The sequence below is a fragment of the Rhinichthys klamathensis genome, unplaced genomic scaffold (assembly GCF_029890125.1).
Source record: "Rhinichthys klamathensis goyatoka isolate OS25496 unplaced genomic scaffold, OSU_Roscu_1.1 h1tg001140l_1, whole genome shotgun sequence".
NCBI lineage: Eukaryota > Metazoa > Chordata > Actinopteri > Cypriniformes > Leuciscidae > Rhinichthys > Rhinichthys klamathensis.
In genome coordinates, this window is record NW_026607361.1 from 88442 (window position 1) to 107500 (window position 19059).

At 35.9% G+C, this 19059-nt stretch overlaps 1 protein-coding gene across 1 annotated transcript in view; it reads left to right on the forward strand.

The window, feature by feature from the left end:
• Positions 1–19059, forward strand: part of syngap1b (synaptic Ras GTPase activating protein 1b) — a 100281-nt gene that overhangs the window by 70976 nt on the left and 10246 nt on the right. The window contains 9 exon segments of the mRNA XM_056244868.1: positions 136–372; positions 2464–2665; positions 2776–2981; positions 4290–4503; positions 6103–6678; positions 7433–7876; positions 8934–9110; positions 11314–11525; positions 16412–16484. Coding sequence (XP_056100843.1) covers positions 136–372; positions 2464–2665; positions 2776–2981; positions 4290–4503; positions 6103–6678; positions 7433–7876; positions 8934–9110; positions 11314–11525; positions 16412–16484 — 2341 coding nt within the window.

Consider the following 19059-nt stretch of genomic DNA (forward strand, 5'->3'; position numbering starts at 1 on the left):
CATTATCCTTAATCGTGAATTTCCAGGCTTATATATTTGAAAATTTTAATATATTTGAAAAGAATCGACAGTGAAAACATGATAGCAAACCAACTGCTTGAATCATACTGGAAATATATTGTTTGTTTTTCCCAGTGCGTTTCCAAGAGAACTGAAGGAGGTCTTTGCGTCCTGGCGCGTGCGATGCGCTGAGAGAGGAAGAGAGGACATTGCAGATCGCCTGATCAGTGGTTCCCTCTTCCTGCGCTTCCTGTGTCCAGCCGTCATGTCGCCATCCTTATTCAATCTCACACAGGAATACCCCGATGAACAGACCTCACGCACACTCACCCTCATAGCCAAAGTTGTGCAGAACCTTGCAAACTTCTCAAAGTCAGTACACACTTCTTTAAGGTCTATAACTTTATTACCATGTCATCATTTTTGCGGTATGCTCTGAGTACTGTAACTTGCATTCATGCTGGTCTTTTCAGCAGGGAAACCATTCAGATTGGAGATGGATGATGTATTGGGACCATTTTGGTTATCAACCGATATTTAATTAAATTTTTTCAAATACAGGGTTCCAGACTGCGACCAAATTGGTCGCATATGCGACCGTTTTTTGAGAATGTGCGAGTTAAAATTGTATGTGGTCGCATTAGTGCGAGTGGACGCTCGCGCAACAGAATGCCACTGTATCAGCAGCTGCTGCAGTCCGTAACGTAACTTATGTTCAAAATGAACGAGTACATCATGAATCCATTTTCCAAACCGTGTTTTTGACTTATCCTGAATCACTACGGTACGCCTATAATAAGTTGCGGAGTTGCCCAGTGTCTGCGTGACTCGCCATAGACATTAACGGAGAGAAGTAGCTCCGTCTACAATGTTCTTCCGCAAGACACGTGCAGTTTATTTATTGACGAACGTAGACGTCACGCGCATTGCACACTGATGGTGAAACGCGCCAATTACGAATTCAGGAATTAAGGCATATAAAAATGAAAAGGTCTCACGAAACACCGAGCCCCTTCCTACGTCTTTTCAGCGGTTAGATGAGAGTAATCGATCGAGAGAGGAAAATGATTATAAAATGCAGAAGGTAAGGAGTGTGAGATTTCAGATTTTTGTTACAACTATAAACTTTGATAACGAAAATCTGTATCAGCGTATTATAGGCTAATACTCTAATCTTTTAAAATGTAATGCATACATTTGAATGTTTAATGATTTTTAAAAGATAGAAAGATGATGCTGATAGAAAGATGATAATAGACAGATAGATAGATATAATATAATTCAAATGTAAATAGATAGATTGTATACATTCTAAACAATGATGGGTTGTTTAAACTCAAATTTGGGTCAAATATGGACAAACCCAAATGTTTGGTTAAAATTTAATTTTAACCCAACTTTCACTTTCAACTGTAAAAATGTTTTATTACATTTTTAACCCAACATTTGGGGTTGTCCATATTAGAACCAAATTTGGGTTGAAACAACCCAGCATTTTTTAGTGATAATTCAAATGTTAAATGCTTAAAATTACTGTCCAAAATCCATGAAAATGATAATTATCATATATTACATGTGTTTTTATATAATATATTACAGGTATTTATGCTGCAACCCAGAAAGCCTTTGCTAGCCTTGGTCCATTAAAACCACTATTCATCAGCATGCATTGATTAATCCCATGGCATGTAGCAAAAAAAAAAAAGGAGCGACCAAATCATATGCTGGTGCGACCAACTGAGAAAGTTGGTAGCACCAGTGCAACCAGTGGAAAAGTTAGTCTGGAGCCCTGAAATAGGATATTTAACTGTGCATTCTCATTTTCATCATTCTGCTATGGGATGCATGATATAATGGGACCATTTTAGTTATCAACTGGCATTATTTTATTTTATTATTTTATCCACACTGGATATTTGTGCATTCTCATTTTATCTATTCTGATGCCTAATATATTGGGACCATATTGGTTATCACAATTTTTTATTATTACTTTATTTTTTATTTTTTTTTATCCATATTTGATATTTAGTTGTGCATTCTCATTTTCCCAATTTTTAAATATAGATTATCTTTGTGCCGTCTAAAGCTCACTTGAAATTAATCTTTAAAATCACTAATTCTTCAATAACACTGTATAATGTAATATTTAGCAAATATTCAAAATTAACGTCCATTTTTCACACTGTACTTTATAATGTTATGATGCTTAAAATCACCTTTTCAGCATTTAAAATAATTGATCCAGGACAGTCTTTGGGTTAAGGACACAATAGTGATGGGAATCTCTTTAGTGCTCCAGTATTATGGGTTACATTATGACGTTCGGGCTGTCAGCCCAGATCATTAGCCATTAAGCTGATGATGATGATGAGCATTATCATCCTTATCATTGACGCTACATTCTATGTTCCTACGAACCATATCAGCCCGTGTCCTTACCAGTTCTTCGCTGCATTACAGGTTTGGCAGTAAGGAGGAGTACATGTGCTATATGAATGAGTTTTTAGAGATGGAGTGGGGCTCCATGCAGCAATTCCTCTACGAGATCTCCAATCTCGATACCGTGAGCAACGCCGTTGCTTTTGAGGGCTACATCGACTTGGGAAGGGAGCTTTCGATCCTGCACAGTCTTCTGTGGGAAGTCATGGCACAACTAAGCAAGGTAGATGCTGTTTGATAATCTAGATGAAGATAATTGTGATTGTCTACTTGCGTTTGTGATCGGTCATCAGGTTGGTCTCCTGTTTTCTGTCTGTTTATATTGTGCCAAAGGATGCTATCATCAAACTCGGACCATTGCCCCGCCTTCTAAATGACATCAGCATGGCCCTCCGTAACCCGCACCTCCAGAGACAGCCCAGTCATCAGACAGACAGACAGCCTCCAGAGAGACAGACAGATAGGCTGCTCTCCAGGCCCAGCTTCAACAGGGCCATCTCATCGGAGTTCCAGAACCTCATGATGAGAGACCTCAACAGGTAGCGTCTGGGGTCTTTATATGCACGCGTTATTTGTGTCACATCGCAGAGATTATTTTCCAAAACCTAGTTAGTCTGCCTAATATTTTTAGGCATCTATGCCAGGGGTTTACAAACTGGAGAGGAGATGCAAAAAAAAACATTTTAACATTAATTAACATTAATTTCTTTACTGTTTCATTCATGCTTTCTGTTTTTAAGCTTTTTTATTAAATTTTACATATACTTTTTAATAGTTTTTTTGTTTTTGTTTTAGTACAATAACTATATGAAAGACAACATGTAATATCACACTTGTATTGTATTTTATATAAAATATTTTTCAAACAGTACAAAAAAACATTTAAAATAAAATGTATAGATAATATTAAATATAAAAAAATAATTTAAAATATTATATATAAAAAAGTTGTCCCTCAAAAGAGGATCATCATATTTGCAGGGATGCAAAGCCACCTACAAGTAAATAAATAAATATTTATTTATGTATTGTATTTTATTTTAGATTATTTTTTGGTTTAGTTTTTTTAGTTTTCATTTTCCTTATTTTTGCATTCGGATTTTCTTTGCCGTCATCTAAAAATTTTTTTTTTTTTCATACTTCTGCTTCTGTCAAAGCAGGGTTATTATTGTTAACTTTAACTAAAAAAAAAACATTTTATTTATTTAAACAAAATAAACGTTAATTGAAATAAAATAAAATATAAAAACTTACAATTATTTTATTTCAGCTAGTTGCCAACATTTCTCATTTTTATTTAGTTTAACTTGAAGTACTAAAATAACTCAAACTAATTAATAAAAAGGAATAAAAACTATATAGACAAACTAATAAAATGACAAAATTACTAAAGCTTCAATTAAAATTAAAGTGAAAACAGAAAATACAAAATAAATCTACTTCAAAAGTAGTATATCAATGATCATAAAATAATACAGTATCAAAGTTTATTTTATTTATTAATAAAATAAATAATCAACTACAAATCAAATATCACATCATATGGCTTGCTAGGTTTTGGAACTGAGCTTGGTAACACTTTATTGGGATGCTCCCCAACCAGACATTCAACTTTTCAACTACATGTAAACTTATTCTACTAACCCGAACCCTAACGTAACAGTCTCCAAATACTCTAATGAGAGTTAGTTGACATGTAGTTGACAAGATACTTATAGAATGTCTAATGTGGACCATCGAAATAAAGTGTAACCCTGAGCTTAAGTGAATGTCTTATGGAATATTGCTTCTGGAGCAAATGAGCATGGGAACTCTTTTCCTTGTCAACTTTCTCATATCTCATACAGTTCAATCGATATCACTCGCCTGCCCTCTCCAACCTCTGCCATGTCCAGTGGCGGAGCCCCCCCATCCCGAGCTGGAATGGGGGGTTTTGTGGATCGCGATCATCCTCACCGAGCCTCATCTAAAGAAGTTTTCTATGTTGCCCGTCCCCCGTTGGCCCGCTCTAGTCCAGCGTACTGTACTAGCAGTTCTGATATTACTGATCCAGACCCAAAGGTAAGTCCCAAAGGACAGTGGTTCTGATTGGGTGGGGTGTTCTGATTAAATAATATCCCCTTTCATTTAGAATTCTTTCATGACAATGGTCAGTGCTGTCTGGTCCAAATTCTCATTTGAATAACAGCTCACTCCCTAGCACACGTTTCACCAGCTTTTCTGAGGGTTCGCTTTGTTCCTGTCGGAGAAGGAAGCGCCACTGACCTGCTTACTGCATGGTCAAATACCACCCAAGCATGGAAAAGAGGGCTACAAGATGATGTGGGTGCAGTCAATACATAAAGAGATTCTTTACGTTAATCTTCCATCACCATTTAGGATTCAGGGTCCTGACATACAATAAATGTATATTTCACCCAAAAATGAAAGTTTTGTGATTATTGTATCCTGCACTTTCATGTGCAATGTTTATAGTGACAAGTTTTCAGAATGTAAAATAATTATATATTATAAAATAATTTTAAATCGGATTGTTTGTGAACTATATTTCAGGTCTTATGAACACATACAAGAGAGGGAGAGGGAGTTAATTTATTAATTGAAAAAATTGAATATGACACAAATGGCACCTGTCATGTCAGGTTTTGCCTCAGACTGACACACAATACCATTTTTAGCTCACTTGACTTTTGTCATCCATTTCATCTGTACTTTGGCTTCAAAATATAAGTCTCAGAATATAGCATGTGTCATTCTCCCAATAAATAAATAAATAGAAATTTAGTTAAATACATTTTTCTCCTATAAAGCAGATGGTAATTATTTATTGTTTTTTTATTATTTTATTAAATAATTGTATTAATTATGTATTATTATTATATAATATTATATTATTTACCATTATTTAAATATTATATTGTATAGAATATTATATTTTAATAATTAAATATAATTTTCCTTGAGATCATTACCAGGGAGGGGTGTGTTTCCCAAAAGCATCGTTAGCCAACTATGTTCGCAAGTTCCGTCGTTATCAGCATAGTTTAACGAGTCGGTGTGTCCCGAAACCAAAATTTAACCTAAAAAAAAGGTACTCCTGTATAGACTATAATCAATAAGCTAAGCATGATTGTTTTTTTAAATGGAAACCTTTTACACAAGCATTAAACAATGTAACAATGAAACATTTAAATGAATCGTATTAAAAAGATGGTGCTTTTAATGTCCATTTTGAATTCAGTTAAATTAATTATTCTCCCGTAAAATCAAATGTTACTTATGTATTACTATTATTTAAATATAATATATATTATTTAAACAATTCAATATAATTTTTCTTGACATTTTAGCCAGGAGGACTACCTGGATTTTGTTTTTTTATGTTATTATTTTATTTTATTTGACAAACTGTATGAAAAAGAGCTGCATACAAATGATGTTTTTACATTCCACTGAATAAATAACAGCGTAAATAATGACAGAAAGGTCATTTTTGGGTGAATTATTCCTTTTAACCCTCAAGTTAATACACCCATCACTCACATGCAGTAAACCCACATGCATAAACCGCCCACAACTGCTGCGCCCGGCAGGTATCTGCAGCGCTCTCGCCCGTAGGTTCTAGGTGTTAATGAAAACATTTCTATGATGGACCTCCAGGACTCAAGAATGAACAGCGTCTCTAACCTGCAGTCTATGGGGGACATGCTCAACTCTTCCCAGGCCTCGATTGCCGGCCTCGGCAGCTACGGTGGGCTCGCGGCCTTGGGAGGAGGCCTCGGAGGTCAGCTGCGCGCCGGAGGGCGTATGTCGGCCGGATCCGGCGGTTCCAGCATGTCCGGGGGTCTGAGGTTGAGCCAGCTGAGCCAGATGGGAACCACCACCGACTCGCTGTCCCAGCAGCAACAGCAGCAAGCCGCCGCCCTCCGCTACCCCCTCTCCTTCCAGAACCCTCTGTTCCACCTCGCTGCTGACGGGCCTCAGATTCACCACCAGCACAGTCGAGCTCAACCTCCTCCTCCTCTCCTGCTGGCCCCTGAGCCGGACGCCTCTCACCCAGCGTACATCCCGCAGTTCGCCCATGGTGGTTTCTCCCGAAGCGAAGACCTGTCCACCCTCAGACCCGGCCCTCACCTGGGTCAGCCGAGCATCATTCACTCCCACAGCTACAGCGACGACTACACCCGCCATAACCAGAGTGACTTCAGGGGACGCCAGCTCTCGATGCACATGCAGGTATTTTCTTGACCATCGTTTTAATCTTAAAAATGACCTATTATGGCCTTTTAGTCTTGATTTTGTCTTTTGGGTTTATTAGAATAGGTTTTCATGCTTGAATGTTCTAAAAACACATTATTTTTTTCACATATTTGACATTGTTGCAGCACCTCTCTTCCAAGTCTGTCAGTAACGTTCTGTTAGTTCCTGTCTCTATGAAGCCCCTCCTTCTGAAAAGTGCAGTATGCTCTGATTGGTCAGCTAGGCTACTGTGTTGTGATTGGTCAACTACTTTGAGCATGTTTGGGAAATGCCACGTCCCTTACTATAACCGCGAGTTTCAACACACTACCAACTCACTCGACCAGGCCTCATCCTCTTTTTTTTGCCTATGCCTTGGGCGGGAATTATTTAAACAAGAAATATTGTGACGTGTTCGTTCCTAGAAGAAAAGACTTCAAGGCACTTTGTTTACCTTTGTTTACATTCACTATATAGTCAACTGTCCACAAATGTTGACAAATTGTGCATCTTTTGTCTATTGGAATCAAAACAAGACTTCATACTTTCATTGTTAGATGAATCCAATCCGCCCGTTAAAAACAAATGTCCCCTGAAAAACATCCATTAGCATCTTTTGTCCCTAAAATCATAAAATCTGTAAAATATTGTTGTATTATCCATTGTTTACATCAAAATTTCTGAGTCAATTGATTTAGAAATGAGTGGCAGAAATGGAGGTTGTTTATTTAAGCATGTGTCTCATGACCAGGAGCAGCAGCAAATGGCAGGCATGGCATCGCAGACCGGCACATCTCATTCATCACTAGCCACGCCTCCTTCCACCGTTCAGCCTGTCCGTCAAAGCTCCATGGCTCCTCCCACACAGCGCATGAAATCGCAACCCTCACATCAGCTTTCCGTGAGTTCTGCCGCTGCCGCCACCCCTGCAGCAAAGACCAGGCCCCAGAGCGGAAACCTGCTCCAGTCCCCGGAGTCTGGCTTCGGGAGCCGGCAACAGGGGCCCCGGCAGCAGCTGTCCGTCAAAGACAGCACCCCCCCAGGCCTGCCCCATCAGCAGAGCTCCACCAGGGAGAGCCAGGGATCCCAGGGCTCTCAGGGCGGAACGCCACAGTCCACACAGCAATCGAAATCACATCAGGAACGCCAGCAGGTCCAGCAACAGCATCTGCTCAAGCCTACCATGAGCAAACAGGTGTTCGGATCAGAAAACATTCCTACTCTGCCTGTTATCAATGTCTAGTATTTCTTCAGCTAGTATTTCTTTTTGTGTGTGATTTATATAAAATTCTTTTTAAAAATCATTTCCAGTCATTTATGACGGAAAGTCATGAAAAAAGTGTAGAAGCTTTAAAAAGTCAACAAAACAAAAAAAGCCACCAAATTGGAAATATTTTAATTGTAATTTTAACAATTTTTTTTAGTAATCAGCAATATTTATCACACCACAATTTATCCATCTGAATGGAAAACATAGTGATAAATTTGGTTATTTCAAATAAATATTTATTTCACTATACATTTTTTTTGTGCATTTTTGCAGATTTTAATAATATTTAAATGTTTATTAAAGTTATTTAATAGATAATATCTTGTTAATTGGACTTTTCACAAATTATTAAAAAAAAATTCTGCAATATTAAGGAATATTTATCACACACAAAACCTTAAATGTGTTCAACAGAACTGCAAGCATTACACTTTCATTGGTTGTAGATAGCATAATAGAATTAGTCAGCATACTTAATAATTACATTTTTGTTCAAATAAATTAATACTTTTATTCAGCAAGGACGCATTAAATTGATCAAAATTGGCAGTAAAGGCTTTTATAATGTTACAAAATATTTATAGCTGGGGGTTTTAAACCTTATATACCTTCTAAGTTAAGCAGCACAACATTTCCAACATTGATAATAATACTTTGCCAACATTTATAATAATAAGAAATGTTTCTTGAGCAGCAAATCAGCATATTAGAATGATTTCTGAAGGATCATGTGACACTGAAGACTCACTGGATGCTGAAAATTCCTCTTTGACATCACAAGAATAAATGACATTTGAAAATATATTCAAATAGAAAACCTTTTTTAATTGTAATAACATTTCATAGCATTACTGTTTTCAATGCATTTTTGATCAAATGAATGCACCCTTGGTGAGCATAAGAGACAACAACATTCAAAATCTTACCAACCCCAAACTGTGTAAGTTTCCTTACTTACAGGATGTCTTGTTCTTTTTCTCAGGGCTCTTCCCAATCTCCATCCACTCTCAACCCCACGACCCCCGCCTCTGAGCGAACCGTCGCCTGGGTGTCCAACATGCCCCATCTTTCTGCTGACATAGAGAGTTCCCGCATCGACAGAGAAGAATTCAAGCTAAAGGAGTATTCCAAGAGCATGGACGAGTCACGTCTGGACAGGGTGTGTTTCTCTGTTTCTCATCCAGCTATATGAACTATGTGCTTTGGGTTTATTTTAATTAAGCCAACCGATATTGCCATGCTAGACGGCTGTTGTGATGTGAATGTTGTGAGCTTTGAATTAGAGATGCGTTCTTGGTCCGAACTCGAGCTTGATTCCTCCTCTGTACTCGTGCAAATGAAGTGTCCCCAAGACACTCAGTTGTCTGAGAGCAGTTGTGTCTCAGCACACAAGTGTCAAGGAAATGCATATCATGTCTTTCACCTTGGCAACAGATGGTGCCTGATTTATGCATTATTTAAATATCAAATGAGAATGAACAGCCTTTTGCTGTAAACAGACTACAGGAGAGAGCAGCATGGGCTTTCAATCAGGACGTCCTGACTGTTCTTTACCCTCTGTTCCCCCGTCTGGATGTTCGTGTAGAGGTGACACACAACCTCTTTTCATTGCTTCTCAGTGTGACTATTAAAGGACAGTTTCATCTTCAAAATCTGCAATTATATTCTATTATGAATCAGCACTTTCTCAGTCCCAAGTGGTTTGCATGGAGAATTTGTTCATTTGCATTGACTGTAGTTGCCCACCTAGGCAACATTTTCATGCATGAATGACACACTCCTTCCGGAAAAGCTGTTGGGAGCAAAATCCTGCTTCCTCATAAGTTGCCAAATTTTGGCCAAAATCTGAAAGTTGCTCATTACTGGAAAAACCACACTGTTTTGAAAGTGGCTGAGCTACAAAATAATAAAAGCAGTCATTATTTACTAACCCTGATGTCATTCTAAACCTGCATGACTTTCTTTCTTCGCACAAAAGATGCATTTTTGAAGAATATCCTGCCCTGGATATCCTTCAGAAATCGACTTTTTTTTCCACAGAAGAAAGAAAGGATTTGGAACAGCATGAGAGTAAGTAAATGATGCCAGAATTATTGTAGCATCACCACTTTTAGTTAGTCAATCACCAGTGCTGGACACTGGGAGTAGCTTTATAACCTTAAGACGAGCGTACACTGCGAGTTCAGACACTCGGGAGGTCGGTTAACCCGATAATCGTGTCAAAGCAGCTACACAAAGACTTGTGTGCAAATGATTTGCTGAAAAGCAAAGTACATCACAGCCATTCCTTTCAACAAAAACAACAAATGTGTGCGTGTGTGTGTGTGTGTGTGTGTATGCGCACACTGTAGGGTTGCAGCCACTGGGCTATAACAATATTCATAGTGAGAGAGTTCACTATGAATATTGTGAACTTTTTTCTCTCCCAAAGAAAAAAACGCCTGCAAGCTTGTACGACCGGCTTTACTTTCGTTTTATAACTTCTGCTGTGATAACATGCCAATTGTCCTCATATATCATATCTAATAATATTTATTAAAGTAATTTAATGAATAATATCTTATTAATTATAATTTACATTATCCAGTTCATTTTTTAATAGTTTCATTATTAAATTTTATTTAATTTTAATTTTGACATTTATTTAATACTTTAATTTGTTTCATTTTTTTAGATTTTAATAATATTTTGACATTTTATTAAAGCCATTTAATGGATAATATCTTGTTTATTATATTTTTTAAATAATTTCATTATTTATTTTATTTAATTGTATACGTATTTAAAAAAATATATATATATTATAATAATATTCTAAAACTTTATTAAAGTCATTTAATGGATAATATCTTGTATATTATCATTTTCATAAATTATTCAGTTTATTTTTAATACTTTTATTTTTAATTTTAACTCTTTTTATAATTTTTTATTTACTTGTATATATGAGGAGACTCATCTACAAATTAATTTTGTATTCATTCATGTGATCCTGCTAGTAAATCCTAGGTTTAGTGCCATAAGATACCAATCATCACTATGGAAAGGCTGGTATAAGTGTCTTTTATAGAAATGCCTTATTGTATTTTTTTATTTTTATTTTATCTCTTTGTATATGTATCCGTTCTTATGTATGTTGCATGTTATGTCTGTGCCTTCTGAATGGACCAAGAGTCTGGAAATTAAGGTTGATGATGATATGTATGTGTATATATATATATACACTTTTAGTTTGTCACTCACCAACGCAAGACACTAGAAGTACAGTAGCTTGATTACCTTGCTGTCTCACCGAAACCATCAAGAGGCTGACGTCTGCTGTGATAACATGCCCACTGTCCTCATCTCTTGCCCTGTCCCAGGTGCGTGAGTACGAGGAGGAGATCAACTCTTTGAAGGACCGTCTGATGATGTCACACCGTAAGCTGGAGGAGTACGAGAGGAGGCTGTTAACTCAGGAGCAGCAGACCAATAAAATCCTGCTGCAGTATCAGAGCCGACTGGACGACAGCGAGAGGAGACTGAGACAGCAGCAGATGGAGAAAGACAACCAAATTAAAGGAATTATTGACAGGTAATATGAAAAAAAGAGGCTGGAGAAACAGCAGTGGTCACGTGATCACACTCGCTGTGTACTACGCTGTACGCTTCCTTCTAAGCTCAATTGCCGATGACCCCTTATTCTGTATAGAAATAGTGGCCCCAAAAAGTATTTGGAAATTTAAGCCAAACTTAAAAATGTCTGAATGTCATTGCATTAGTTAATAAAATATCAAATCTAGCGACATTATTTAAAAGATATATAGCACACTTTTCATGCAAAGCATTTCCCGAAAAGAAGTGATAAAACATTATTTACACTTCAATTAAAAAAAAAGTTTGGGGTTAGTAAGATTTAGCAAATGTTTTTGAAAGAAGTCTCTTAATGCTCACCAAGGTTGTATTTATTTGATCAAAATAGATTTGATGAATATATTTAATAATACAATTTATCTACGATGAAATGCTGTTCAGCATCATTATTCCAGTCTTCAGTGTCACATGATCCTTCAGAAATCATTCTAATATGCAGATTTGCTGCTAAATAAACATTTCTTATTATTACAAATGTTGGCGAAGTATTATTATCAATGTAGAAAACACTTCTGCTGCTTCATATGTTTTGTAGAAATCATGATAAATTTTTTTTCAGGATTCCTTCGATCAATAGACAGTTCAAAAGAACAGGATTTATTTGAAATAGAAATCTTTTATAACATTATAAAAGTCTTTACTGTCACTTTTGATCAGTTTAATGCATCCTTTTTGAATAAAAGTATTAATTTCTTTTAAAAAAAAAACCGGACTGACCCCAAACCTTTGAATGGTAGTGTAATCTGGTCAAATTGTAGAGTTTTTTTTTTTAAGAAAGTGAAGGTACTTGTTTTTTAAGGCACTTGTTTGCAGATTCATTCTTTGATATTTTGTTTGACATTCAAGAAATGTGATACATGTGTCCACATACTTTTTAGGGTCACTGTATATATGGTTTATATATTTTATAAGGGGTTTTCTATCTAGAGCATCTGCCATTTTTATACAGTATAGTAGTTTAACCACATCTTTACTCTTGGACTTCGTCTTGTAATTGCCGTGATGTGTGTCATCACAAAGCTGCTTTTAAATTGATGAACTGGGTTTATTTCCTTCCTGTTGTTATTTTATGTTTCATTTCATCTTTTTTATTACCCTGTTATTTGGATTCTTTGCGGCTTTGTGAATCTACAGAGACACATTCTGCCAATATTTTGCTTCACTCTTAGAAAAGACATCACCCCTCCCATTGGTTGATGAAATGATGATGTAACTTCCTGTAATGCAGCATTTACTGCATATTTTTTTGTCACAGAGTATATTGCTATTTCAATCCAATTCTAGGAATGAAGACATGGAGTGAAGACACTCAGATGGTGAAGGGAGACCAGGGTTCTTACTCCCAAAAGGGCATAAAAATATAAATCATCGTCTCTTCCTTCCTTGGCGTGTATTAGTGCAATACCTTTATGGAATGATCTCCAGATGATCTTCATTATAATCATAACTGATCATAACAGGATGTGTTTGTAATTGAGGCAGTCATATATGTGCAGTATTGTTCATGTATTTGTCATTTTAAGCACTGCCGTCTAAGGAAACAAGTTTGACATGGACAAAGTGTCATAAATTGTGATTAAGCTGAAAAGGAATTGCTTTATGAATTTCTAATGTTTAAAGAACTTATTCAGAAAGAAAAATTGCCGTTTTCTAAAGCTCTTACAAGGATCATTCATCCATTAATAGAAATTCTGAGGTTATTTATTCATCCATCATGTCGTTGCAAACCTGTATACTGTTGTTAACTTTTCAATGGAACACAAAAGGAGATTTTTTTTTTTAAATCTTCACACATCTTCCACACACAAGCTCCAAAAGGGACAAGCACACCATAAAGCACCAAGTTACCATCAACTTTTGTGTCCAACAGAAAAAAAGACAGTCATACGGGTTTAAGAACGAGATGAGGGTGTGTAAATGATGATGAAATTTTCATTCATTAGGGCGATTTGATCCTTTAATGAGTGTAAAAACTGCATAGCTGCAATAATAAAGTAGTTAGACAAGCCCTTATGTGGCTTCTGCTTGTTTGTCTTGAAACAGAAATGGTGCAGGGGATTTTTCTTCCAAATAACCATCAGTAATTGTAGCAAAACATCTTGAAAATACACAGAATCGCTTCCTGATCGACCCGCTCATGTTCTCTGCTGCACTTCTCTCTTCACTGTGTTCTATAACATACTGTGTGATGAAAGTGTCTTACTCATCAAAATAGATCATATTTCAGATGTTCATGTTTTCCATATCTCTATGTGCTATCACGAGAACAGCGATCTCATGTGTCAACCACTCCTCATCACATTTGGATTTCGGTTGTTCAGGTTTCAGTGTTTAGATCGTTCATTTTGAAATATGCAATAAAAGCAGATATTTCCAAGCTTCGGAAAGAGGCTTGTGTTTGCTTATATTCAAACACAAGCCTCATATATGATTCCTAATATTAAAACTCATGACTTAATTCTCACAAAACCTGTTCCAGGTCATGTTTCAGTCTATAATCAATAGAAAATGATTCATTTAAGGCAGTGCAACAAATACCATGATTCACAAATACTTATATATATATATATATATATATATATATATATATATATATATAAACACACACACATATACAATTACATACAATTACACACATATAATTTATTTATATTTAATATTTATTTAATTTATTTATATATATATATATATATATATATATATATATATATATGTGTGTTTGTATATCATGGTATTTATTGCACTGCCTTAAATTTAAGCTGCTTTTAGTTTAATTCTCTTTATGCAAATTATAATTATTATTTTATCCTTTTGATTTCATAGTGAAATTTGACCTGGATTTGTTTTCACCCTCATTGATAAATATTAACACAGTTTAGTGAGTGTGTTTTGGTGTTATGTTCGATGTAAAATGGCAAGAAGATACAGTATAAAATATTAAACATGAGGTAAGTGAGTTGTCATGCTTATGAATATCTTATTTTGTGTGGTGCTGTTTGTGAAATAAACATAGAGATATTAATTATAGATCAGGAAACATAAATAGATAATTAATGAATTTTTAGAGAATCTCTTTTGTAATGTGATGTTGATATAAATAATCATTTTGAATAATATGGAATGTTTGCACTGAAATAAGCCTTTTTAGCCTTTTTTTGTTTTCCATTGTTAGACTTTCATATATTAAATTGATGTATAAAAATGAGTGTATTAAATAACCTAATACTGTTAGAAAAGAATAACAGACATTGCTTCCCTATAAATTCTTTTAAAAGCAGAAATATAGAGCATAGAATCATATATATTCTGTATACGAGATGATATTTATTTAACTATTGTAGCCAAACTGTGTGCAATAAATATACCTTGATAACTGTAGCGATGAGAAATAGCACAATGAAGGTTTATTAATGACTCCCTCTCGTGACCCTTCTGACCTCTGCTTGTGAACTGTGTCTGACCCCATGACCTTTTGTCTGATCTTTGTTAATAAACAATCACATTGTTGAATATAAAACAGGCCTGAGCATATCTTTAATAAATTGGATGCTTCTGTCTGTTTAAGAAATCTTGAAGCACTAAATTTGTTTTGTTTTTTTGTTGTTTTTACTTTTGCATTTGAATTTTGTACAAGCTATATAATATATGTACATTTATAAATGGAATAAAATATCCAATCATATTGTTTTAAACCTAAACTGTGGAATTCATTATTTATTCGAATAAATGCTAAAGACTAGAATAAGTTAAGGCCCGTTCACACCAAGAATAATAACTATAACTATATTGCCGTCCTCACCAATGCACGATATCATTCTGTTTATCATAAACACGTGGTGCAGTTTTGTCGTCTGTCGCTTTAAATGCTCGAGCTCTTTTAGCAGGATGGATTCTGATTGGTTGTCAATGTCTTTATCGTTCATCAGCTAAAAAAAATCTTTCTGAAAGTGATTCCAACGATATTGTTTCACTGTGCCGATATCGTTATAGGCTAGTTGTGGAGCAGACTCTGCCATTCTTTTATATTTACAATGATTTTTAAAACTATCTTTATAGTTATCATCCTTGGTGTGAACAGGCCTTTTTCTGCAATGAATTAATGTATCTTTCATGACTATTTCATATCAGTCTACATCAAAACAATGTCAAATCTGTCCCCTAAACTGGCTCAATGATACCTATCCAATGAAACTTTTCATATTTGACCCAGATGCACACATTTAATATCACATGTACTGTCATGTACTCGTGTTGTCTTGTCAACATAAATCAAACCAAACATCATTCCTTAGAAAGCCCTCATTCACTTGATAATCACAGTGCTTCGTTTGGCTGCCACTTGTGCCTAGAAACAGCATCTGATGTGCTATCCCGAGAGGAAATGTTCACGTGGAGATATGAAAACATCCGTGTTTTTGTGTATGAAACCGAACGTCACTTTGATGCGCGCTGGCGGCCACTTCAATGGCGTGTAATTTCTGAAATAAGCTGCCAGTAAGAGCGGCAGCCGTCGTTAGAAGCCGTACAACGTGGCCCATTTTCATTTATCAGCTCACTTATTCCCATGGGATGATGGAAATATGTCATCATGACATAATATGGTTGATTTTCTTTTTCTACAGTATGCTTTCCAGATTGGACCGAAAGCCATTTCAAAGCAAACTAATACTATTTATACCACAATCAAAGCATGTCGATCTGATATTCGTGGCAGATGAACACTTATTGTTGATTGTCTGATCTCAATAATGTCTGTGTGCTTTGGAACTAATAATGTCTCCCTCTTTCACTCTCTCTTTCTCCCTCGCTTTCTCGTTTCCCATGAAGACTCATGGCTGTGGAAGACGAGCTGAGGGTAGGGGTGGTGCCTGAGCAGAAACCCAGGATATTCGCAGACCAGGTCTGTCTTCTTGTTCTTTTTCTCTGTGAATATCTCCTGGGCCGTTCTGTCCGTTGTTTGCGTGTGTCTGTCCTTCTACGTTCACGCTGGAATGTGTCTTTGCTTGTTTGCTCTGCCTGTCTGAATGCTTTACAGGACTGCCGTATTATATTCAGTAGGTCAGCACTTACAGATCACAGATTTGATCCACTTGAGGAAGAGCATCCTGATGCTAAACGCTGGACTATAGGAAGGAATGTTTTACTGATCAGATGTTCAGGCTCAGGACACTTAGCCCCGGTTTCATAGACAGGGCTTGGATTAAGCCAGGATTAGGCCTTAGTTCAATTAAGACAGCTTTTATAAACATGCCTTAGAAAAAACACATTACTGGTGTGTATCTTGAGACCAAACAATGGCACTGACGTATTTGAAGATATTTAGTGCAAGTTGCTTTCAGTTAAAACATGGGACGAGACTCAAGCCTTGTCTGTGAAACTGGGGCAAAAGTATCAACTTTTCCTTAATCTTTTGGTATATATTTTTTTTTGGTTCTATGGAAACATACTAGCTTTGTGCAAAAAATAATAATAATGTCATAACCCCAAAATTTTAAACATTTAACCACCCATGACTGTCTTGTATAACTACACTACCGTTCAAAAGTCTCTTCTGCTCACCAAGGCTGCATTTATTTGATCAAAAACACAGTAAAAACAGTAATATTGGGAAATATTATTACCATTTTAAATAACTATTTTCTATTTAAATATATTTTATAAATGTAATTTATTCCTGTGATGCAAAGCTACATTTTTCAGCATCATTACACCAGTCTTCAGTGTCACATGATCCTTTAGAGTTTGCTTAACAGCTGCTTAATATTTTTGTTGAAACCGTGATATTTTTCTTTTTCGAATTCTTTCATGAATAGACAGTTCAAAAGAACAGCATTTATTTGAAACGGAAATCTTTTGTAGCATTATAAATGTCTTTACTGTCACTTTTGATCATTTTAATGCATATTTGAAGAATAAAAGTATTAATTTCTTTGAGAAAATCTTACTGACCCTAAACTTTTGAACAGTAGTTTACATTAAAAAGGAGATTTCAGGGGGAAAAAAATATTATAATAGTAATAATTATTAAGATGGTTCACCTAAATTACAAAGAAGAAAAAACAAATAGAAACCAATGAGACATTGTTATCACACCAAAAGAATATAAAGCTATAAATTAATGTAGTACATCAGATCACTTGCTCTTGATGATAAATGTTTGAGTTCATACTGAGATCTCTTCGATTTGAATGCAGATATCTATTTATTTTGATATCTTGACAAATCTGAGCACAGTTTGAGACAAGGCTGAGATCTCTTCTGAAACTCTCTTTTGATCATTGGGGTCTTTTCTTATGAGAAACATTTTGCTCTCCATTTAATCTTATTGCTGTCTACTTTTAAGGGATTATATACATTTTTCTAATGATATAGATCCAAAAATACTTTTTGCATAATTATTGAATTTCTGTAGCATTATTTGCTCAGTGTTGCCTTACCTCGAGTGGAGAAATGTTTAGTTAAGCATTAGTACCTCCAGTAGGGATGTCGAATGCTTCATGTTTCTTTCCATGTGTCATCCCTCGCTTCTTTTCTATGCTTTGATTTCTCATAAATGGTGCATCGCTGTACTGTATGTTACAACAAACACCAAATTCTCAGCAGTTCCAGTCTGTGCACACACGTCACTCGACCGCTCTGATCCAAAGCTCCAGCTGTATCTAAATCAACTTTCAATGTGACTTTGAAAAGAAGAAAATCAATAATCCTGTTTCTGATGAGAGAAGATAAGATAAAACGAGGGAGTTGAGTATGAGCCGCACGTATAACTCGGGGATCAGGGAAACGGCTGAGTGGACAGAACCTCAGACGAAAGTTCAGCACAGTCAGCATAGATTCTCCTGAAGAATACAATTAGTGTGTGAAAGAAAGCATCTGTTAGATGAAGCTCAGGTGGACGTTTGGAAGAGATGCAACTGCAGGGTTCCAGAAGGAAACATCCTTTTAACATGTTTTAATGTTTAAATCACCCAAATGTGGTTGGTTAAAAAAAGTCTGCAGATTAGCTACATATGGGCCTTCGAACATCCTTTAAAGGGATACTCCACTTTTTTTGGAAATAGGCTCATTTTACAACACCCCAGAGTTAAACTGTTGAGTTTTACCGTTTTTGAATCCATTCAGCCGATCTCCGGTTCTGGCGGTACCACTTTTAGCATAGCTTAGCATACATCTTTGAAGTGGACAAGACCATTAGCATTTCTAAAAAAAAAAAATGACCAAAGAGTTTCGATATTTTTCCTATTTAAAACTTGACTCTTCTGTATCAGCCTAGAAAATCGCAACTTTACATTTTCCGTCGGTCTTAGTGCACGATGTAACTACAGAAGAGTCAAGTTTTAAATAGGAAAAATATCGAAACTCTTTGGTCATTTTTTTTTTTTTAGAAATGCTTATGGTCTTGTCCACTTCAATGATGTATGCTAAGCTATGCTAAAAGTCGTACCGCCAGAACCGGAGATCGGCTGAATGGATTC